This window comes from Nannobrachium achirus (assembly GCF_963921795.1).
Source record: "Nannobrachium achirus genome assembly, chromosome: 16".
In the NCBI taxonomy this organism is placed as follows: Eukaryota; Metazoa; Chordata; class Actinopteri; order Myctophiformes; family Myctophidae; genus Nannobrachium; species Nannobrachium achirus.
Window position 1 is genome coordinate 28,641,126 of NC_137823.1, and position 24,090 is coordinate 28,665,215.

General features: G+C 41.3%; 2 protein-coding genes across 2 annotated transcripts; one reads left to right on the forward strand and one right to left on the reverse strand.

Moving 5' to 3' along the window:
* Positions 1 to 409: 409 nt before the first annotated feature.
* cpsf2 (cleavage and polyadenylation specific factor 2) lies at positions 410 to 21,070 on the reverse strand. Its single transcript, XM_080744356.1, has 15 exons — positions 20,943 to 21,070; positions 20,140 to 20,314; positions 18,885 to 19,044; positions 18,225 to 18,330; positions 17,988 to 18,117; positions 17,760 to 17,875; positions 16,863 to 17,050; positions 16,039 to 16,329; positions 14,897 to 14,997; positions 13,238 to 13,441; positions 12,168 to 12,320; positions 10,318 to 10,540; positions 9,423 to 9,752; positions 4,248 to 4,382; positions 410 to 603 (listed from the first exon to the last, which is right to left on the reverse strand). Exons 2-15 carry the CDS (start codon positions 20,286 to 20,288, stop codon positions 511 to 513), a joined length of 2,379 nt encoding a protein of 792 aa, XP_080600482.1. The 5' UTR covers positions 20,289 to 20,314; positions 20,943 to 21,070; the 3' UTR covers positions 410 to 510.
* Positions 21,071 to 21,745: 675 nt separating this feature from the next.
* ndufb1 (NADH:ubiquinone oxidoreductase subunit B1) lies at positions 21,746 to 24,033 on the forward strand. Its single transcript, XM_080745103.1, has 3 exons — positions 21,746 to 21,819; positions 22,753 to 22,898; positions 23,856 to 24,033. Exons 2-3 carry the CDS (start codon positions 22,759 to 22,761, stop codon positions 23,890 to 23,892), a joined length of 177 nt encoding a protein of 58 aa, XP_080601229.1. The 5' UTR covers positions 21,746 to 21,819; positions 22,753 to 22,758; the 3' UTR covers positions 23,893 to 24,033.
* Positions 24,034 to 24,090: the final 57 nt, after the last annotated feature.

Below are 24,090 nucleotides of genomic sequence, written 5' to 3' on the forward strand. Positions count from 1 at the left end.
TGGTCGTGGGCCAGGGGGTGTCGCACCAAATTCTGGGCCCTGGGTACGAGGATTCACTGCGTTATTTTGTGCTTTGACTATTGAAAAATAGCAGATATACAAGCTCACTGCGAGCTTGTAGATCTGCTATTTTTGAAAAAACGTGAACATTTGTGCAAGTCTTTGAAGGTTTTTTGAAAAACATGTTTCTATGTGAAGGACCCCCAAAATAATACTCCCCCAGAAGCAAAATTTTAGTTACAAATGTTCGCTTAAAACATAAATATATTCAAAGATTTGCACACATTTTCACGCCTTTTCAAACATAGCAGATCTACAAGCTCGCAGCGCGGCACTCGGTGCCGCACTGAGAGCTTGTATATCTGCTATTTTTCAATAGCTAAAGTATAAAATAAGTCCAGGCCCCTCCATCTTGGGCTCTAGTAACTCAGTCCCACTTTTCCCCCCCTTGCGACACCCCTGGTGGTGGCGCCTGCTCCAATGCGGCGTGTGCTCCTATGCTGGGTGCTCCTACACCACGGCGTACTGCTGATACAGCAGCTCTCTGATCTTATAGTAGTCATCACACAGGCAGCCTTCCAGACCGATGCGCCCGGCCTCTGTCTGCACACACAGAGAGAGAGGAAGGGGACAGAAATGCACATGTCACTAAGGTCCTCATACCACCTTCACAGTAGCACACTGCCCAACATCATGGCCAGACTTGTGCATACACAACACAGTAAAATCCTATGTCTATTTGGTCGCATTTGTACAATCTCAGGGAAGTGATTATGTCAAAAAATAAATGTTAAATAGCTCTATATTCACATAGAAATCAATACAATAGTGTGTTTGTTCAATAGCTCTTTAGTAAACACCAAATACATTTTCAGGTCGGGATACCAATTTCCTCCAATCAGGAGAGAGAAATCTCATACAGGATCCAGTTTAAACTAGAAAAGTGGCTCCTCAGAGCACAGGTCGTCGCAAGGCCGGGTTGCAAACCCGGCCTTGCGATGTGTCAGTCTTTGGGAATCTTGACATACATCTAATTAGCAGTTTTTATGCGTTTTGGTATACTTTCACCAAGATATTTATATGCATTTTGTTGTTTTACATAATACTATATGCTGTTTTAAGTAGATCTTTAGGTATACTGTCTCAAACAGCATGTGTGACAATGATCTACTTTCCCACGCATTAGGAATTTATTAATTTAAAGCAGGGTCACATTCTTCAACTTTATCATCATCCAGTAGCAGAGAGTGTTTGCACATTCTTCAACCTGTGTGTGTGTGTGTGTGTGTGTGTGTGTGTGTGTGTGTGTGTGTGTGTGTGTGTGTGTGTCACTTGACCGCGTCGCTCTACACTTGAATCTCTCCCCCAAGGTATATTTAAACACCTTGCTTGAAAGGCACAATCATGGGAGTGCTTCCGGGTCGCGGATCATGGCGGTCGCATCCGCTTGAGCGTTTCGGTTATCAGTGACAAACTTCATTATTCCAGCTCATTGCACTGACTCTCATACTATTATATCCATTGCAAAGTTCACTCGTCCTTCTCTGGCTCACTTCTAACCCAGTTGGATCGGTGATGATGGCTTCTAATAATCCAAAAGCAGACCTCTGCGGGACTCGCAGAAAGGCACAATCATCTAGTATCATGAAAATAAATAAGAGGATGAATGCAATGCATGCATCATACAGCATATTACTTTGAGTAGAGAGGACGTCTGGGAATCAGAAGGTCACCGGTTGGCCCAGACTACCCCAGTGAGTCTAATGTGTCCCTGAGCAAGACTCTTAACCCCTAAATGCTCCCCAGGTGCCGTATAAATGGCAGCCGCTGCTCTTAATAGTAATCTGCAGAGGGCAAATTCTATGTTCGTATGTGCAAATGTACTGTGGCAAAGACCCCATCAGGGGTTGCCCGACTGCCCGTGGAAAGTAAATAAAATGTTCGCCGGGCAAGTGGAGTTTGCTTTCACGTTGCCCGACGAGCAGGTGCTTTCCGTCTTCATTGGATTTTGGCTATTCATGAATAACAATGCCCTACCTCTTTGCAGGTAGCACTCATTCTGTTATTTTCAAAGTGACTGCCGCCACTCGGCAGTTGCTGTTTGGAATTTAACATGAATTCGTTCTACACACTTTACTTTACTCCATAATGGACTTTTTACTTTTCGGGCAAGTGCCTCTGAGACCTTAGTGTCAAACCCCTGCCCATCAACATCTAACTACTTCTTTAACTGTAAATACTACCTAGTATTACTAAAGATTTCTGTCAGCAGCACACTAGTATTAACCCACTGATGGCTAACAGTAGCCAGAAAAAGAGCAAACTGAAGCCAAAGAACACTGAGTAATGCCTGATAGTTACAGTCATCCTCTGCTTCTGTTCAACAACGATGGATTATGCATGTCAAGTGAGCGGTGTGTCTGTGTAAGCGTTTTCTTCCATACAGTCAAGAATACAATGGCAGATGGAATGTGCAGCAGTGAAGACACAGAATACAAGCATGTGAAAGACGCCAGTGATGGGTTTTCTTTTTTTTTCTCTCCTCCTGGTCGCGCAGCAAACTCCTGTTGGCAAGGATGCTGCATGCAAAATTATGCTCGAGTTTGGCTTTTAAGCTGCTTTTTTTTGTTTTGTTATCTGGTCTAGACAGCAGGCTTCCTAGGCTTTGTACGCAGGCAACGCAGTGTTCTGTGATGACAGGGCCTTTTCATGAAGAAGCCTCGTTTAGAAAGTCCTCTCAAATCATTACAAAAGCTTAGAGACACTTAAATACTTTAGAACAATTATACTACACACACACACACACACACACACACACACACACACACACACACACACACACACACACACACACACACACACACACACACACACACACACACACACACACACACACACACACACACACACACACACACTGAAGGTGCATAATTAACATACATTTAAATATTATTCAGTATCACAATGATGAGTTAACAATAATGAGCTGCTAAGCATCTCGATATGATCTTTTGGCTGAAAAACATGGCATTCCCTGTTGCCTACTGGGATGTTGTTCCAAGTCAGTTGGGTGGACCAGAGGCGTAATTTCAGACTTAAGCCCTGTCTCTAAAATAGCAAAAACAGTGGCTCTACAAACTCTCGACGCATCACTTGATGCGTTGAGAGCCTGTAGTTCCACTATTTTTTGGGTGGGCGGAAAGATGTTTGCCTATTAACTCATCCAGAGCCCAGGACATTAACGGATTAGGGGGTCCAGAGTGCCCCCTCCCGGCCCCATTAACGGCCATTGTCTTATTTTGAAGGCCAGAAGTCTAGACCGGAAGTACTTCCGGTCTGACGTCATCGGATCCTGCTACGGAACCGAACATTGTTTACGTGGTGCCATGCTGGATTGCATAGGAGCGTTTATACATGTGTTTTATAAGCGAGCATCTGCCTCCATCTTCGCTTCTAAAGTGTTGTTTTGAGATAATGGACATTAAAGATGAGATCGGCCGTCCACCTCAATGTTATGGGATGACTATTGTGTGCTCGTGGAGCCGTGATGATGACAAATCAGCGCGGATTTCGTCTCCGGAGCGTCGGCCATTGTACTAGGTATTTTTACTCGCCGTTACAGTAATATATTACTTTTCGCGCGACATCACGCATTCGGCACTATACGTACTCTAGTACTTATCGCGTGACATCACGCGAAAGGCACTAGATGAGTTAATGACATTCCCAAAATTGGGATGCCACGTTGAAAGTGTTTGATAAATTAATGGTTGCATGAAACAATAAAACTCTTGTGTCAATTATAATACGTGTCACATTGTAGATGTGGAATCGGATTCGTTATCTGCAAAGACAACTCAGAGTTGGGGACAATAGCCTATGCCAGTGGATCTCAAAGTGGATTCTAGGGACTTTGTGGGTTCCTTTATGGGGGTCTAAATTGATCAATACAAGTCTGTAACTCTGACAGTGTACAATTGGAACCAAATGGAGAATGGACCCGTCAGGGTCCATTTGGTTCCATTTGTATACTGTCAGAGTTAAGGGGAGACCTAGAAATGTTTGAGAAACACTGGCCTATGCATAAAACAAATTTGAGGCTACATGTCAACACTAGGGGGTGGCATTGCAATTGCCATTGCCCCTGATGCCCCAGATGATGGCCCTGGGGTGGAGGCCGGCTGGTCCATTCATGGTTATTATGGACGGTATGCTCATGGTGCTGCGAGGAAGGACGGGACACCTACCCTGCGGACGGCCACCATGTTGTTGCAGACCAGCACTCCGCCCACAAACTCAGCCTGGATGCCTTCCCTCAGCAGGACCTGCTTGAAGTCGGACAGGCGCGGCTCGTTGATGAACACTGACTGATGGCCTGGGGTCTGCCCGGGGGGAAATCACAAGGTATGAGTGTCACAATCAGAGCATGACTTCCATTTAACCCCGGTAGTGCCTCCGAGTCTCCCCCATGCCGCTTACTGTAGCGGTAGCACTACTGCTGTACTGTGTTGTTTCCATTGCATCTGTGTGGAGGATTAATCAACAATCTCATGATGTCATAATATTATTTGTAGAAATTAAGGATAGGGTTGTCACGATTATGACATTTTACATGACGATTAATTGTCACTCAAATAATTGCGATAAACGATTTAATTCACCGTTTGTCAGCCTTCTGATTGGTCCCTGAGACTCCCTGACTGGCCAACCAGAAAAATACATTCACTTTTTGCAAGCGGGGGTGGAGTTCTGCAGTCGGAGAAAGTGGCAGCCGTCTTTCACCGGCTGTCCGCACTGCGGAGCACGGCCAGGCCGCTCGCGACCATAGCGTTTGCGATCATTGTAATGAATAAGCTTCAACAAACTAGTTCACATGGACCTTATCAATGGTCTAAGAGTCACGATTGGGTACATATATTTTAAATGGGCAGAATTACGAAAAGCCAGCCTATTTTGAGGAGAACTATAATCTGGCTTGTCCTCTTCCTACCCAAGATGCAATGCGCTTCTCTTTCTATTTTTATTCTCTCTCTGATCCAGAGGATTAAACTAATTAAAACATTTATTTTCGGGGGAAAACTACTGTTTTGCTATGTAATTACTGTAACTTTTTCTTCCCTTTTTATTAATATCACGTAGATGTGGTTTTTTTGGTACTTTATATAGCTGTAATGAGGCTATGAAAAAAAAGAAATCCCATCCACACTACCACTATAAAAGAATCTGCAAAGAGGATTCTGTCCCACTGGGATTAAACAAATTAAAACATATATTTTCGGGTAAACCCCCTGTTTTGCAATGTAACTACTGTACCTTTGTCTTCCCTTTTTATTAATATCACCTAGATGTTTTTCCTTTGGTACTTTATATAGCTGTAATGAGGCTATGAAAAAATAAAAAAAATCCCATTCACTGCCACTATAAAAACAATCTGCCCAGGGTCAAATGTCCCATCATAGTAACAGGGCAGAATGGGGCGGGATTTGCAAAAGGGAGAATTGTGTTTTTGTCGTTGACAATTACATTTCTGTTTGGCTTGTAGGCTTGGAAGTTGCACATGGCAGATATGACACATAACCTAAATATACAAAGAAATGACTGACATATTTGACAACTTTGTACTTAAAAAAGAACGTTGATAGTGGTAATAGCCGATCTACAAGTTGTAGATCTGCTATTTCCACTACTTTTTGAAAGTTTTTGAAACTATATGAACATTTCTGAACATGGAAACGATTATGACGATTATGCAAAATAACTGTGATTACCTCAAATAACAATGTAATAATTGTGACAGACCTAATTAAGGACTCTCCCCCCAAGGTATATTTTAAACAACTTGGCTTGCTTGCTTGAAAGGCACAATCATCCATATTCATCATGGTATTCTCCAAATTATTTTTTCATATTCGAGATTTTATACACAGTGCGTGTTTTGTCTGTGTTTTAATAAATGGTTCAGCTACAAACAAAATATAAGCTAATATTGGAAATTAAATGTAAACTTTGAGCGTAGTAGAGAGGCTGCTGGCATACACTCTCTCTCACACACTCACACACCCACACACACGCACACACAAGTCCCCACATGGAGTAAACCCGCTTCTCGTTCGCAATGCTTGTCTCCCCAATCGAGCCGCTTCGGTACTCAACTTGATAAAAAGCATCTTCTGACAGCATCGCTAAAGCATAATGAAAACAAGGTCAAATGCAAAAGCTGTGTTGATGCGAAACCAACTTAGCATTTGAAGATGAAGCATCCGACTATTACTGGTTCACTGTGGGGTCTTATCGTTGTGTTGACAACCATGCATGGAATAATACACAGAATAAATGGCTCCATCCCATTCAACCGCTCGAATTGAAAGGCTCTGTAAGGAGAGGAGACTGAACAGATCTCTGCAAAAGCTTAACCCATTTAGAACGGGTGCACATTATTGTGTATCATTATTTTATGCTTTAACTATTGCAGATATACAAGCTCACACTGCGAGCTTGTAGATCTGCTATTTTTGAAAAATCGTGAAAATTGGAATTTTGACCTGATTCTATAAGTGTCTTTTGAATCCTTCTAAGATTTTTTGAAAAACCTGTGTTTCTATGTCAGTAATCTGGCTGTGGTTCTCAAACCTTTTCATGTGAAGGACCCCCAAAATGATATGTATTTGGCCACGGACCCCCATCTCAAAATATCTAGTTCCAGGGACCACCCAGAAGCAAAATTCTGAGTTACAAACGTTCGCTTTGAAAATACATTATATTCAAAGATTTGCACACATTTTCAAGACTTTTTCAAAAATAGCAGATCTACAAGCTCGCAGCGCGGCGCTGTGAGCTTGTATATCTGCAATTTTTCACTGGTTAAAGCATTCAATAATTCTAGGCCTGAATGGGTTTTAATCTACTGTCCCAAAGGGTATGTGTATTCACATACTAAATCTTGTGTTGCCGTGACCTGTGAGTATATTTAGATTTATTGCTGGCCAACTGAGCCAATCAATGTTATGAAGGATTATTCTGAAGTGCCTGTTTTTGTGCTCTGCACTATTTGATTTCTGCCCTTTCATTTTAGCAATCTATTCCAGTAAACAAAATAAACATTTGGCTTTTTTGTTTTCTCCAGGGAGAGGGGTGGTTGGGAAGGACAGTAGAATATTCTAATTTGACTTTATCGTTTTATTATTTTTATATAACAAATAATGTTTAAACAATTGGCATATATTATTAAAATGGTGCACAATATGATAGAGGATATGATCTAATAGTGTTAAAAATACAATTTTAAGGGACTTTAAGAGAACATCAAGTGATAGTTATTATTATTTTTGTTTTTTTCGTGTTTTTATTACTTGCTATGTTTTCATTTTATATTCTTTATTTGTTGTCTTTATGTTTGGAAGTGCAAAATTGTACTTTTTTAATTTGACATATTTGAAATAAATATGGCTAAACTAAACTAAACTAAATAGTAACAGTTGCTGCTAATTGGGGAAGCGCACAGAAATGAACCTAGGATTCTTGTTTGGGATCGTTTTACAGCAAACATTGAATGGAGCATAAAGCAAACAAAGTTGTCATCTGAAAAGAAAATGAAGTCTTTGAAATTATTTATTCAGCACACGTCACACTGTGTCAAAGGGCCAGTAGTCACTACAACAAGAATAATAATTATTATTTTTGTCGAAAATAAGAACAGTGTTCAACACAGTAGAGACCAGAAAGATCAGCTTTTGCCCTAAGGAACTGCTACCGTGCCTGCCTCCATTTCTTGCTCTCAAACAAGTTTAAGACTATCCTCCCTCACAGCCTGCTCTGGTTCAGTGTATTGTCCACTCGTAGTTGTAGACACCTGTGTCCGATACGTGAATGTCGAGGTTAGCCGCCCTGGGATCTGATCTGTCGTCTTGGACGCACCTGGGGCTGGCACCCGTTCTCAGTGAGAACAAAGAATGTCTCCTGGGCACGGGCTTGGACAATGGCGTAACGTAGTTGCAGGCTATTAGTGCAGGCTATTTAGGATGGCCACTGTCTAGAGCAGGTGTTTTCAAACTTTTTTGTCTCAGGGCACCCCATAAATATTTGTTTTAATCTGAGGCACCCCTATATTATAATTTATAATATAGCTCAGGGCATAGCTCAGGGGTAGAGAAACTGGTATTAGAGCACGAAGGGTATAAATCCCGAAGGGTTCCCAGTTCGAATCCGGGCTCCCCCTGAGTTAATGTCGAAGGGTCCTTGGGCAAGACTCTGAACCCCTAATTGCCTCCGGTGAGTAGGTTGGTGCCTTGCATGGCTTCCTCCGCCACCGGTGTATGAATGTGTGTGTGAATGGGTGAATGTAATGCACAATCTATGTAAAGCGCTTTGGATTAAAAGCGCTATATAAATGCACCATTTACCATTTTTACCATTTCACTCCCAGCTTAAATATTTATAGCATATCGTCGTTGTCGGGTGGAAACCGTTCGTTTTGTATATATCATCTAAAATATGTACTATACTAGTGAAAACAGCCGATCCACAAGCACACATGCTGTTTTCACTAGTTTTGTGTGACGGTCTTGTAACTTGGAAATACAAGGTTTCTGCCCGACAGTGACAATATTTTAGTGATTATGTTGCGAAGAAAACATTGAGATAATAGCCATTTATGTTAGAACTGACTGAAATAACTTTGTACTTCAAGTTTAAAATGATACTAAATATATTTTTAAATGTTCAAATAAATGTCAAATATTATCAAATTATCTCGCGGCACCCCTGGACTGCTGTCGCGGCACCCCAGGGTGCCCCGTCAACCACTTTGAAAACCCCTGGTCTAGAGTTTACGCCACTGCCCCTGGGGCATAAAGGTGTTACCTGCTACGTCTACTTTCCTCCCACCAACCTAACAGTCATTATGCTGGATGAAACTCCACTTATTATATGATGACCAGCCAAGATTACCGGCACAGTCATAAGCTGCAGCCAAAATTGTCCAGAATTTGGCTTTTGCCCAATGTTTGTTTAGTCTGCTGTCCCTTTCTTTTGCTCAGCATTTCTGAGTGAGCTGAATTACATTAAAGCATGCCATTCTTCATTCTACTACAAAATTATACGCGGGGGGTATCTTAAAATATCTTTGGGTACACTGTAGTACAGTAATTTTTGAATAAATGATCGCTTTTTTTTCCAGATTTTTTTCTATGAAAGCCAAAGCTATAAGCTATCAAATAATTTTGGAATGTTGTTTATAGCTGCTACAGAAGCAGAGTGATAGTTTTACTAGTTTTAATCATTTTCAAATCGGACTTAGGTCTTTAAGGCTTTTTTAAAATCGGACCTAGGCCTAAATGGGTTAAATAATTGTTTTAGTTAAAAGAAAAATTAATTAATAATAATACTAATGAAGAAATGCAAACTGGTGCATTGTTTGCCCTCACCTCATGTGGTGGCAGGGGCTCCAGCGTGGGGATAATGTCGCTCTCCTCCGATGGCTCCCGCTCATCCTCTCCAAACAGGCTCTTCATGGTGCGCTGTGCAGCTACCGCCGCCGCCACGGTGGCGCTCTGGTCGGCCTCCGGGTCGGCCGCCGCCACCACCTCCATGGGCAGCTCGCCCTCCTCGGCGTCCTCCTTCAGGCCCTCCTCCGGCAGCACGCCGGTGTCCACCTTCACCACGCGCATGTCCAGCACGCCATCGATCCACGCCAGCTCCGTGTCCTTGGCCTTGCAGAACTGCAGCGAGCTCACCAGGGAGTCTTTCAAGCGCACCTGCGAAGTGGAAGAAGGGGTCGTGATGTGACATTGGCGCTTCACAGTGTGACCATGAACATTGTATTTTCTGTTTTCCATTTAGAACAGGAAAGCAAATCTGTGTCACTTTCGATTTGAACCACTTTAACCATTATTTTATGCTTTAACTGTTAAAAAAAATTGCAGATATACAAGCTCACAGCTCAGAGCTTGTAGATCTGCTATTTTTGGAAAATCCATAAAATGTGTGCAAGTCTTTGAATATATGGATCCCGAGGGTCATTCTCAAAGTTTTCCATGTCAAGAACCCCCAAAATGATATGTATTTGGCCACGGACCCCCATCTCAAAATATGTTGTTCCATGGACCCCCCAGAAGCAAAGATTTGAGTTACAAATGTTTGCTTTAAAAACATATATATTCAAAGATTTGCATCGATTTTTCAAAAATAGCAGATCTACAAGCTTGCAGCGCGGCACCTGTATATCTGCTATTTTTCAATAGCTAAAGTATAGAATAATTCTTTACTTAATGGGTTAAACGTTAAAGCAAAGCAACTAGCGTGAGCTTGATGGCGACTAACCTGGTAGATGTGTGTCTCGCTGGTGGCGTCCACGGTCTCCTGTAGTTTGGGCGTGTAGATCTTGATGTCCTTTGTGAAGGCCTTGCAGGACTCGGCCAGTTCCGCACTGGCCTCGGGGGGCCCATGGACTATGACCAGCTGCCTGGGCTTCATTTGATTAATAATTTTCTTTATGGAATCTCCATCAGAGCGACCCTCATAGTCTATGTATGTTACTCTGGCTCTGTGAAGGGTCAACAGGAGAGATCAGTTACTATTAACCTTTATTTAACCGCCTTTGTGGCGTTGCACAAACACATTCTTTTATTATTTCATAAACGGCACAGTTCATACTTCACACCCATAGGTAATTTTTCGGAACGTTGATTGCTTGGCCGGTAAATCGGTAACAAACCATAATATAATCACAGGTCACGACCGTCACAGCAACAACACATTTATTGGCGAGTGCGGATAGGGCTTTATAAGTTGAGTGATAACGGGACGTGTCTGTGTATTCAATGTATAGATCTTTGTGATTAGCACCATGGTTTCACATGCATAAAGACAACTGCAGTTGACCCCAGGGGTTAAAGCGAAAATAAATCCCAAGACTGAACAGTTTCAGACCATGTCCCAATATGATCTTTGAAACATGGCGCACGCAGCACACACCAATATTTGAGGTGTTTCCCTGAATTTCTGAACTGCCTTCACTGAATGTGAGCGTGCCAATCCATGCTTAATTTTATAGAAGTATCCTCTGAAGTTCTCTGGTATTCTTTTGCTAGTCTGGCCATTTCAAATACTCATATCTTGAAATGATAACTGCTTTTTAGTTTGGAGAACACTTGACTAGAGTTTTGACAACTGTCATTCATTGCTACACCTCCCCCTTATGTTTTAGCAGATCTGTACTGATCTCAGAAATAGCCCCTATGGAATCCTCAAGACTGAAATCAGTCCCCAGGACTGAGAACTTTAACCCCTGTGACCCAAAATGCCTTCCGGTAGACAAAAACTGCAACCTTATAGACCAGGAGCTTTCAAACAATAGGCCCTACATGCCTACATTCATTATAAATGTAATTTAAATATTTCAAAAATACATAACATACAGTATGTGAAAACAAATTAAGGGTGGTTCTACATTAACCTAGAGGCACTCCCTGGAGGTCTGAACATAACCTCTGCCCCACAATTTTCACCTTGGCGTGTTATGGTCTTTTTTTGCTTAACAAATGTATTGACCCTGGAGACCCCAATCTACAGTACATGGTCAAAAGCCAGTGTTAATTTAACTCTGAGTGTACAAACGCTCATATCATATGTATACATTCTGTACTGTGTACAGTACATATAGTAGGCTACATATTCTGTTGTATTGTCTTTTATTCATCATAATGCCTGTCAGGCACTTCTCAGCCAGGGCCAACCTGCTTTAGACATGTGTCAATGTCAATATGTCAGTCAAGTCAATGCATTGTTATTTTGTCGTCTCATATTTATTGTATTGTAACCTATTTATGTAGACAACTTTTATTCCTCTACGCATGTACACACATAGGCTAATATTGAATAATAATAGATATGCAAAAACATTTTTTGTCTTTTTCCACTTAACTGCCCTAACTTTATCATCTCATTTACTGACCCATTTATAAAAAGAATATAATTTAATTGGATTTCATTTATAAAAAGAAACTATCCAAAATCGGATCGCCGCTCCGCGGCTCCTAAGTACCCTAGAGATAGTGCTTCCGTTCTGGGCCGGTAACCGGATCTGCATTCTTTTGGCCAGAAAACCCCATTTCTCTGTGACAACTTCCTCAGGCCGATGAAAATGGAAAAAAGGAACATTGCACACTAACCTGATCTCTATATTCTCTATACTAGAGTTGCACTTGGTGGGAACCACAGACAGGTCCTGGTCCATGGGCTCGTCACCGTTGGCCATCCCTGCTTCCAGCTTGTTTTTCTCCTCCTCTGTGGCCTGCAGCTCAGGAACCAGAAAGTCCTCTGGCCTACAAACACCACACATCAATGACTTACCCGCACGGTAGGAAGGTGCACAGCCTGTTGAGCCTATTAAACGTCCCTACTAATAGTTTATGAAGTACTAGTTGTTCAAACCAATCATCAATAACATCACTGGACACACAACAACGACTGCAACATAGCAATGACAAGGGGAACCAGATTGGGAAAAGAAGAAAAGGAAGACCAAAGAACACCTGGAGAGGCATACTTTTGAGAAAGAAAGAATAGAAGCAGGATGGAAATAGTGGTCTGAAGTGCAGCAGCTGACCGTGAGAAGTGGAAGTGCTCTGTGAAGGCCTTATGTGCCACAACTCGAAGTGGATTGGTAACACCTGTTCAAACTATTATTTATTATCATAATTGCAAAACACTCCCCTTTTTTATTCTTAAAACATACCTTGTTTTGAAATTAAAATGCCACTGCTGTAGAAGCAGATCTCCTTCAAGTGCTCAAGGTAACCTATTTCCTGCGGGTTCCTTTAAAGGAGTAGTTCACCCACAAAAATACTTTTTTTTCCTATTGATTACTCACGCCATGGAGACTTGAGTTCTTTTTTTTTTTTGTATTTGTCGCATTCCTAAGACAAAAACATTATTGTAGTAAATTTACCCCCATTGATTCCGGATGGGGACCCAAATGCATTTGGGTTGCTTAATGTGGCCTTTAAGCAATCATGACGTTTTCAGCATTTAATAGCTGCATTCAGAATGTGTAGTCAAGTTAAATTAGTGCACATCCCTTAACATAGGTCTCAGAGAGATGCTCAGAACTGCATTGGCTCACTGTTTGCTGAGGGTTTGGATTACTAAAACCAAGTATGTTAGTTATGTTACAGTCTGTCTCTCTTTAATCATTCATGCAAACAATCAAAACATACGTTGATGTGTTCAGTTTAAGTACCTGATGATTTCCCCGTATTCGTCCCATTTGATCCTCTCCTCGTGTGTGGGGAACATGATGTAGGATTTCTTGGCCTGTTTGAAGAAACTGCCCTTGCGGCTCCCCTCTCCCTTCATCATCAGGTCATGGTGTTTGCTTTTTGACACGGTCGGCTGATCCAAGTCATCCTCCATGTCACTCTCATCGCTGGAGTCAACATCCACCCTGCACACGAGCAACGTCAAATCAAACACGCATCACATGCATAGCGGTTTCATTTTCAAAAGGGCAAACGTCCAAGAGATTTCTGCTCAAGCGTGAAAAATAAATAAATAAATACAATGTCAATGTCATCTAATTTGTCATCTGTTTGGGCCCAGACTGTAACACAAGTATGGAAAGAATCGGGGAAAAGGCCCATTCCCACTGGGCCAGATAACAGATAAAAAAATCTCTTTCTCCAGATATTTTTCCATTCAAGTGGATGGTAGATACAGATAAAAAGAAAATCTGTCACAGATAAAAGAAATATCTGTGACAGATTTTTTTTTTATCTGTTATCTGGCCCAGTGGGAATGGGCCTTATAGCTGAGAAAATATTTTCATTGCATCCAATGGACACTTTAGACGTTAAAGGGAACCCACCATGCTTTTCAAAATATATATTTTATATAAAGATTGGTCCATAATACGGTTTTCTACAGCTTTTAGCCTAAACAACGACTCGGATATTTAAATTTCATGTTCTGTCTGTCTCTAATTCCAAGCCATTTCAGATGCAATACCAAAATGCCCTTTGTTGGCAGGCAACGGGGCACTGTCTTTGGGCTAAAATTGGAACAATACAGAGAAGATTAGCATGGTACCACGATGAGAACCATGTAGTCAGTCCATTCAAGCCAATTTTAGTACCACTTTACCATATGGTTCCACCTCATATATATAGTCTCAATAGTAATATGGCCTCCCAAAAGGTACCACTCCCTTCTCTAGGGGGGCCCAATAGGAAATGAGCCCTTTTGTGGCATAAACAACGGACCGATTTTGGGCTGTAAGAGACACTGGGAAGACCAAAAAACAAGAAAGAGATGAAAAATTTGAAATTCATAATAAGTCATGTCATGTTTGCTTTATATATTTTTGCTGTCAAGGCTTTAACCCATTTAGGCCTAGGATTATTGACTGCTTTAACCATTAAAAAATTTGCAAGTCTTTGAATATATCTATTTAAAAGCGAACATTTGTAACTCAAATATTTGCTTCTGGGGGGTCCCTGGAACAACATATTTTGAGATGGGGGTCCGTGGCTAAATACCTGTAATTTTGGGGGTCCTTGACATGAAAAAGTTTGAGAACCACTGATTTAGAGGAAGGATGTAGAAGTCGGGTCAAAGATCGGGTCAAAGATATCCAAAGACTTGCACACATTTCTCAAAAATAGCAGATCTACAAGCTCGCAGCGCGGCACTCGGTGCCGCGCTGTGAGCTTGTATATCTGCTATTTTTCAATGGTTAAGGCATAAAATAGTGGTTAAAGTGGTTAAAATCTAACGCGACTCGGGCGCGTTCCAGGTATTTGAGTGTTAAAAGCAACATTAAAACAAACATAACGTGGTGTCACTAGCTTGTTAGCAGCTCCCTGCACCAACCCAGGTGAATCACGTGTCTACCGGGACTCACTCCTTTGCTTGTTCCATTTTCTTGGCAGCCTCTTTTTTCATTTTCTCCTTTTCAAGGTATTCCTCCAGCTCCTTGCCCTCCAGCTTCACCCGTTTCCTAACCTGTCATAAGAACAGAGGAAATGTGAAAGGGTGTGTTAACACTGGAGTGACACATCAAGCTGCTTCCTCAGCGGGGGGAGAAACGTACGAGACAGCAATAGCCCAAGGGACGTGCTGCACGGAGAGATAATTCCCTCCCGAGATCCACTCCGCTGCAGTGAGCCAGCAGCAGCACCATGGACCATAGACATAGAAAGGTAGACGCCTCCTCTGGCTCTGAGGCGTTGGTAAAAGGGTTAGGCAATTTTTTACGTGTGTCACAGAAACTGAAGTTCGGTAGACCAATCAGAGGCAGAACTCCCTCTTTCCCAGAGGCTATTGCTTTTTGCAATGTAAACGTTTCGTCTCCTCATACCAATAAAGCTCCTTTGGACTGATTTTAAGTCCCGGAAAAGACACACTGTGATTGGCCAGTAGTCACTTAAGAGTGGCAGCAGTCACTTAAGAGTAGCAGCGTGCCTTTCACACTTCCGTCTATCCTTTTTTACCAGTCGCTCCAATGAACTGCAGCGGCGGAAGAGGTATCTAGCTTTTTATATTAATGCCAGGGGTCTTCAAGTTTTCAGGCCAAGGACCCCCCTTCGCTGAGAGAGAGATGAAGCAGGGACCCCCTCTATACATATTGTATAAATGTGTGATGCAGATTTTCATCGATTTCATAGATGGATTCATAGACTTGTTTGACAGCACTTTCATCAGTCTATGTTGGATTCATGTTTTTAGTTAAGTTGACCTTTCACTCTGTACTTGGTCTGCTCTTTTCTACCTCTACACCAAACCTATTTGACGAAAATAGCCGATCTACAAGCTCTCAACGCCGTTGAGAGCTTGTAGATGATAGATCTGCTATTTTTGGCTAAAGTTCTCCTCAGAATAGGGATGCGAGGGTTCAAGTTGTTAATTTAAAAGAATTATCCTAATTATCACAAAGATTTGGCAGCCCCCCTGTAGTAACTCTGAGGACCCCCTAGATGTCCCGAACCCCCTGTTGAAGACCACTGATCTATGCCATGGACGCTCCTTCCCTCTGGCCCGCCTCACCTCCAGATCCAGCCGCGTCTCTCCGGGGTTGTCGATTAGGTAACGACCCAGGGTTCCAGGTGTGGTGCGGTAGGTGAGGATGATGGAGTTCTTGGCATCCGGGCACCACTGGATAAACAGTTCTCTGGAGAAACCAGACTCCAGATCCGGCTGGCTGCACAGCACCACCTTTGGGCTGGGCACGCGTGCCAGGTCTGCCAAACTGTGGCACAGGGACAGGTGGCGGAACTGGAAGGGGTTGTTTCGCTTGTCCTCAAAGCACCTCATGAGTTTGTCACTCATCCACTCCACCTGTATTGGGAGATGGATGTCACAGCTAGTACAATGTTGACAGTGAACTTGGTTAGCATAGCGCCAAAGTAAAGCTGTGAATAATAAAAAAAGAAACAGATGCTACAAGTCTGCCTTGTCTATTGGACCATATGCATACGGTGGTTCCGTTGCCTGTAAACACTACTATGCATGCAATATGCATATTGTTGTTACATCGCACATCACAAACTTTGCCAGATTTGTCCATTTACTGTATTTGGCAAACGATATTTGGCGATGATAATAATAATAATATAATTCAAAAATCAAATTATAAGGTGAATGAGCAATTCATTATGCATTTCATATGAGTGGCAGAGTGGTTAGCACTGTTGTCTAAAAGCAATAATCGGCCCTGCCCGGCAGAGGTAGCCTGCATGATAGGTACAAACTCTTAACTAAGGTACGTGTGTGTCTGCTCAATGCTCCTGAGTAGTTAGGATGGGTAAAGTACAACTTTAACTTTATTACACAAATATTATTAAGTAGGGTGAAACATATGTGGCTGAGACCTGTGACTTGGAGAACTCCACAACATTGTAGCTGACATTGTTGAGCAAAGCTAGTGAGTAGACACCCAGTCCAGCATCTTTCGTTCTCCAAATCTGGTCCAGGAGCTGAGCCAGCTCCAACACACGGCCCGCCGTATCCACGGCAATAAGAACGTTACCATCACCGCGGAGGGTCTCCATCACGTTGGCTGTGTAAAAGAAAAGAAAAGAAAAATATCCTCACGTACATTTGATGGAGATAATGAGAGATGCATGAACGAATGTTGAACAGGACCACAACTGATAACACCACTTCAAGCTTGAAATTTGAGCTTCAACAGGGCCGAGGTCAAATGATTCACAATGCAGGGATCATAAATCACTATCTATCTATCTATCTGCTGGGAGACTGATCATCTCAAGAGGATTTATATGAACATGGTCACATTTTCTCCAAATTTTGAAAACATAAAAAGAATCCCAAATACTCTCACATCTAGGCCTTGCTACCACCGACCACTGTGTACACACTGAACATTCTACAATCGATTCTCAGCCACAGACTCTTATCGACACCCTGAAGGCCCAGGGTCGACTTGGTTCAGTATGTAGAAGCCTAAAGAGAACACAGTGGGGCCTTTTCCACCAAAAGAACCTTGGTTCAAGAACCAGTGCCAGTCAACTTTCTTGGAACCTTGGTTCGTTCTTGCAAACGGGCCACGAACCGGCTTGCGTTTCCACCAGATTGAACCAGAGGAACCAAGGATTTTGTGGTTCCAGTTCCGAACCAACCTTCATGGTCCGAAACCAACTCGGTTCTCGGTGGAAAAGCTCACCTCTGATTCCTCCCATAGGCGGGTAAAAGAACCCGAACCGGTTCTTTGCCGGTCGAATGGCGCCCAGTGAAAGGTGACTTACTGAGTAGCTGCTCATCCCTTTGTTTGCGACGGGGCTGAACATATGTAGCATTGAAGGAGTCTGTAATGAGGAGAGATGGACGGCTCAGGCTTTCCAGTGTACAACCGTTCAGGTGGCTGGAACAGAACAGAGTGAAGAGAGAGCAGGTTATGAAAGAATATCTTCATCATGTGAAAAAAAAACAACAACTAAAGTTTCACTTCGCAGTGTGTTTTTCTCTCTGCTCACATCTCTCTTTTGTGGTTGAAGTCCACCGCATAAACAATCTCCTCCTCCCCATCCTTCACAATTTTCCAAATTGTGCCTCCAATCATGTGACCAGCTGGAAGTGGAGTGATGGACAGTCCATGTCCTTTCCCTATCAGGTAATAACAAAACATAAAAAGTTCACAATTTAGTCCATTGTTTTTTTCTTCCCTTTTTTAAACATGTTAAAGTTTAATCATAATTCCGCAACGCACTGACCTTTCAAGTTGACAATCTGGGAATATTTCAACTGCTGGATTTTGTCAAACGCACAGTCCACATCATCCAAGGTAAACAGAGTGAAGTCCTCACTGTTGTTTCGAGACTAACATGAGAGGCAGAATGATTAAGGAAACTTTTAATCCATTTAGGCTTGAACGCAAATCTGTGTCACTTTAGATTTGAACCACTTTAACCATTATGTTATGCTTTGACTATTAGAAAAATAGCAGATATACAAGCTCATAGCACGGCACTGAGTGCCACGCTGCTTGTAGATCTACTATTTTTGAAAAATTGTGAACATTTGTGCAAGTCTTCGAATATTTTTGACCCGATTCGATAAATGTCTCCTAAATGCTTCTTCTAAATCAGTGGTTCTTCTCAAACCTTTTTATGTCAAGGACCCCCAAAATTACATGTACTTGAGTTACAAATGTTCGCTTTTAAAAAGATATATTCAAAGACTTTCTAAAAAAAACAAGACTTTTTCAAAAATAGCAGATCTACAAGCTCGGAGCGCAGCTGAGCTTGTATATCTGCTATTTTTGAATAGTTAAAAGTATTAAAATAATTCTAGGCCTAAACGATAATAATAATCATGATGAAGTCTTTTTTTCTAAATGAGGACTTAGCATATCTCGAGCTGTCCCTGCTCACCTGGTACAGATCGTACATGAACATCTGGCCCATCTTGTAGACGGGGATGGTGGCGTAGATGGTGCAGTTCAGACCCAGCTTTCCAACAGCGTACGGCAGGGCTCCCAGATGTATGGGGTCAGGGTGAGACAGGAGTACAGCATCCACCTGATGAACATATCTGAGGTACGGACAAACATCATATACCCATAATTAGTGTGGTTGCTGTATGCAACATACAGTTGTTCTTGGTTAACCTGCTTTTTGTTAACCTTTACACAACAGAAAAGTGAAGTTTTTGGTCATGCTTCACTTGACATCACAATATATAATATAAATGCTGGTAAGACGAAATTCATTTTCCAGTGGATTCCTTGCGACTCACGTGTAACCACGCTTGCAAGAATTGCACCTTTGTTATACACTTGTTTCTATGCACTGTGATGTGATCTGTTCGTGATCTTATACAGTACACACTTTAACCTCTCCCTCCGCTATATAGCTCATAGATGAGGTTCCTCACAGCTATGTGCCCAAATGCGAAGGTTCCGGGGAAGGTCCGCCGTCATGAACACTTCTTACCTTTTGTGAACATCGTATCCAAAAAGTAAAGGTCGGCTTTCCTTCTCTCAGATGCTTACTTTTTTAGCGTGTCCTGAAAGAAAATCTCTAAGCGATGGGGTTGAAAGAAGAGTTTAAATCGCTGTTTTCTTGTCCCGACCGCTTGGTGGCGAAACATTTCTGTTACACAGATGAGTGGCCAGCAACGCATGCACATTCCTGCTTCCGTAAAAATTGCATTAGGAAAAACTGGTCACATAATAGATAAGAAGTGTTCATGACGGCAGACCTTTCCCAGAACTTTCGGACTTGGGCATATAGCTGCGAGGAACCTCTTCTTGGAGCTAGCGGAGGGAGAGGTTCCGAAAGGAGCAATTTTTTTAAAGCGAACAATTTTAACTCAAATCTTTCTCAGGATCCCTGGAACATATTTTGAAAACATAATTCTGGGGGTCCTTGATTTTGACAAGTTTGAGAACCATCATTCTCTCGAGACAGAGTCATGATGGCTTACGCCACTGAAAAGGAAGAGGGACAGACCGATTGGGCGTCCCCCTTTCTTTGACCATGGCTTGCCAGATTGGAGAACCATTAACATAGAAACATAGGTTTTTCAGCTAACTGTAAGGATTTAGAAGACATTTGTAGAATACGGTCCTCATGTCTAAATGGCTTAAAGTAAGCAGTGTGACCTAACATAGTTAACACTAGTTACCTTTTCATGGCATCGATGATGTCCATGGAGAAGCATTCGTCCCATCCACAGTCCAGGAGGAAGCGGAACTCATCCACCTGCAGCAGGTAGCAGAGGGCAGACTCCTCCTGCACCCCTGACACCGCTGTCAGCTTGATGATGGACGTCATGGTGCTCGGCTGTTACCCAGCTAACACTGAAAATAAAGATTGATTGAAGAATGTATTAGAAGTTTGCATAGGAAAAGGTACAGTCTCGTGACAGTACAGTCCACTGGTACAAGATCAACTAAAAAGATAAGCCCAAGAAAGCACATCATGGTTTATTTAAATTGAGATGCTTCTTTTTTTTTTTTACTCATAACATTGAATTACAGACAGAACACAGTACTATGCAGAGATGATATTATCACCAGGAAAACAGCAGTAAAAATGCAAAGATAAATGGTATTTACAATAGGAAGGTCAGAGGAAGTTAAGGATAGACAATACAAAATAGATGGTAGCACAAGCAAAAAGACACATAAATAAACCTGCAATTGGAACCAAAACTACATTAGTAGCTTGGGTTAAGTTCACTAAAGCCAACAGAGTAAAACACATGGTTCAATAAACATACATGGACATGGTAGCTGACCCACAGCATCATTTATGTTGTTAAAGGAAACCGGGTAAATGTTACATTACAGTGTCATACAACTAGCATGCTAGCTTGCAACATGCATTGTCTGGCTTAAGTTAGCATAGTGTGCTAGGCTAGCAACATTGTACCAAGTGGGGTTGTCTATTTCTTTATTATTGCTATTACAGACAGGTGTAACGTACCATAAAATGTTAAATTGTATAAGTTCACGTCTATTCCAATAGAACTAGAACCAACTGAACAGTTTGCAATAACAATATCACGGCATGTCGACCAGCGTTTAGGAATCAATGCACTCTATCATCAGGACTGTTTGCCGCTAGTACTACTACTAGGTAGAAATGACCAAGGATGCAACTGATACGTAACCGTTTAGCAAACGGAACTGTGTTGCCTTTCACTAAAATGAGTAAATGAGATGCTTGTATGTACACATGCTAAAAATACATTTGATATTAAAAATGCAAAGGGTACAAAAAATAAAGATCTGGTCTAGCCCCCTTTGGAATCCAAATACAAAAAAGGAGGCAATAGATTGAATCTGGTTCTGGTTCAAAATCACTATAGAACAATAAATACATAAAAAGATTGTACAAATCGGAATAAAAATGCATATAGAAATAGCCAAATGTAATGAAAGAAAAATGTCTGATGGCACCTGCTTATAAATAATATATAAGCCAATATGTATGAGCCAAGTGACATCACTGTCTTATCCTTGTTATTTTACCATGGATTTGCCTACGTCATGTGTGAAAGGTCAACAGAACGTACCACTATATGGACGATGTGACGACAAATAGTTCATGTTTAGGTTTTATGTTAAAAATTTTATATTATATATTTATATTACACACCCTATTAAAAATACATTGTTTCGGTGCCAGTAGATTTTTTTCACCCACAAATGTAACACCAAACAGACATAATACAAATGTTCAATGTGTTTTGGTGATGAAAAGCCTGCCTTATATTTACGCACGGTGGTACATTCCAATGTCCTCTGCCTGCCTGTATGGTGATTGAGGAGCGAAGGCCTCGAGCTAACGTAAATATTAGGTAATATTTATGTTGTTTTATCGTTGTACGTTTCGTTTTTTTGCTTGTAAGTGTTACTACATTAAGGTTTAATGCCGCTGTCATGCAGCGACGGCGCTATTTATCTCGTAAGAGTCGTATAACTCAAATAAATGGCAGGTTATCTTTGCTTATGCTATTGCTAATCAGCTAGTCTGGACTGCAGGCAGTAGCAGTTGATTGAGTTAATTAAAGTTTTGATGAATGAAACGGAACCTGCAAGTAAAATAATGTAATACTCTACCAACGATCATCCATGCTGTTCTGTGCAATTTGCATGGTCTAATAGTTTCACAGACGTCTGCAATATAATTTAGTAATAGACGAAACATTTCTTCTTGCTGTGGAAAATGTGTACAATTTAATTTGGTTTGACAAACATGTGATTCATGCAAAAATGTCAATTTCTCGCTGAAAACGTAAAAAAAACACAATCTCAGATCAACTGATTTTAGAATAGGACTGTTTTTTTCTGCCTTGATGTGTGATGGATTCAAACTAGTTACTGTACACACAAGATTTTTCAGTATTTAAATTCCAGCTGATGTCTCAACATACACATTTGATAGTGTACAAATGGACCCATTTGGTTCCATTTGTACACTGTCAAAGTTACAGACTTGTAAGGGTCAATTTAGACCCCCATAAAGGAACCTAGAGGGTCTCTGAAATCCACTTTGAGAACCTGACCTATACCAAACCATTACTGTATAAATGAAATGTAACTTAAATGCAATGTACAGGGGGGTAGAATCATCAAAATCATGTCTTGATGTTGATACAAAAGAAAAAATCAGTATGTATACATTATGTGACCAATGTTTCAGCTGTGGCCTTCATCGCTACCAAGAAAGTGTGCCAATTTATCCTATCCACAAACTAATTTGGCATTGCATGTGTTGTTTTTACCGGTAGGTAACCATGGTGAACTTCGTGGCAATAGCACGTGAACACTGGGCAAACATACTGGTGCCCATGGGCTTCTTTATGGGATGGTACATGGATAAACAGCAGGACCAGAAGCTAACCGCTTTCAGGAATAAAAGTGCTTTGTACAGCAGGTAAGAACAACGGTAGTGAATCAAGACGGTATTGGGTCACCAGTTAACAGTCATGACGAGACACTAAATGACATTTCAAAGAAATACATGTTATTTCATTTGATCTTCAAATCCAAAACTATGCACTTGTCATGCAATTACTGTAGCAGCTTTGTAGCTCAGCAATGAAGTAGATAATAGATATAGGTCAGTGTTGCACCCTTTTGGATGTATCAATTATATATTAGTTTTGAAATACATAACCCAAACAGTATGCAATCTGCTTTAATAAGTTGGCATTGACATGAATAAAGAACCATTATTTACAATAGTCTCTGTTCAGTCAATGTCTGAGCTAGTGTTGCTGCAGAACAAGGGTTTAATTAAACGCGAGAGAAATGACTGCAATAAAGCAGAAAGCCTTTAACACTCCAGATAAAATAAGTCTTAAAGGTGCACAGCTTGATAATGACATGACCAGTTGGTCGAAAGGCTTACGTTGTTTGTCCGTGAGAGGCAAGTAAACCTTGTGAAAAGGGCATTCATTGTGTGCTGGCCATTTCCTCATTTAAGTGTAAAATTATAACGTATGGTGTAGCATTTACACCACACATTTTATTGGTCTAACTATATTTAATCAAACAAATTTGATTCAGCATTTAGAGCTGCAAAGCATTTGTGAAACTATAGTAATACAGCGTTTTGTCACTGTCCACAATGATTCAATACACCAACATTAAATCACAGCACAAGGCCATGAAACTTCTTAATGAACACATTATTGTACATTACTCTCATAGAAGGATGAGACTGGTTACATTTGAAAGCTTGTATAAAAACCTTTTACATTTTTCTTTGAGTTTCCTTGCTGCTTAAGATGAAGCTTTGCATTTTAAAGCTTAAAAGTACACCTCCAGGTTGCGCTTTATCGTAGCTGTAGTTTGGGTGGTTCTAACCTCAACTTGCTTGTCTCAATAGGGAACTGAAGCCTGGAGAGGAATACACCTGGAAGTAGAAGAGCCTGCGCTGAAATGTACAGTCCTCAAGCTTCACCATCTTCTGTGTACGATTGTTTGTTCTGGCAGCCCTTAAATCATATTTAAATAAGATTTCCTGTCTTGAGTTGTATCAACCAATAAAACATGTCCCTTTATAATCCAAATAATTTGTCATTCTCATTCATCAGTATGTTTGCCGTTTGTACAATGACATA

What these genes read in the sequence shown, in the direction of transcription:
- cpsf2 (XM_080744356.1), bottom strand. Translation starts at nt 20,288, where the DNA reads ATGACGTCCATCATCAAGCTGACAGCGGTGTCAGGGGTGCAGGAGGAG. An exon ending in AGCCCCTGCCACCACATGAG is followed by an intron (nt 4,383 to 9,422) that starts GTGAGGGCAAAC and finishes CCCCCCGGGCAG; the next exon opens with ACCCCAGGCCATCAGTCAGT. An exon ending in ACATGGTGGCCGTCCGCAGG is followed by an intron (nt 604 to 4,247) that starts GTAGGTGTCCCG and finishes CTGTGTGTGCAG; the next exon opens with ACAGAGGCCGGGCGCATCGG.
- ndufb1 (XM_080745103.1), top strand. Translation starts at nt 22,759, where the DNA reads ATGGTGAACTTCGTGGCAATAGCACGTGAACACTGGGCAAACATACTG. An exon ending in AAAAGTGCTTTGTACAGCAG is followed by an intron (nt 22,899 to 23,855) that starts GTAAGAACAACG and finishes TTGTCTCAATAG; the next exon opens with GGAACTGAAGCCTGGAGAGG.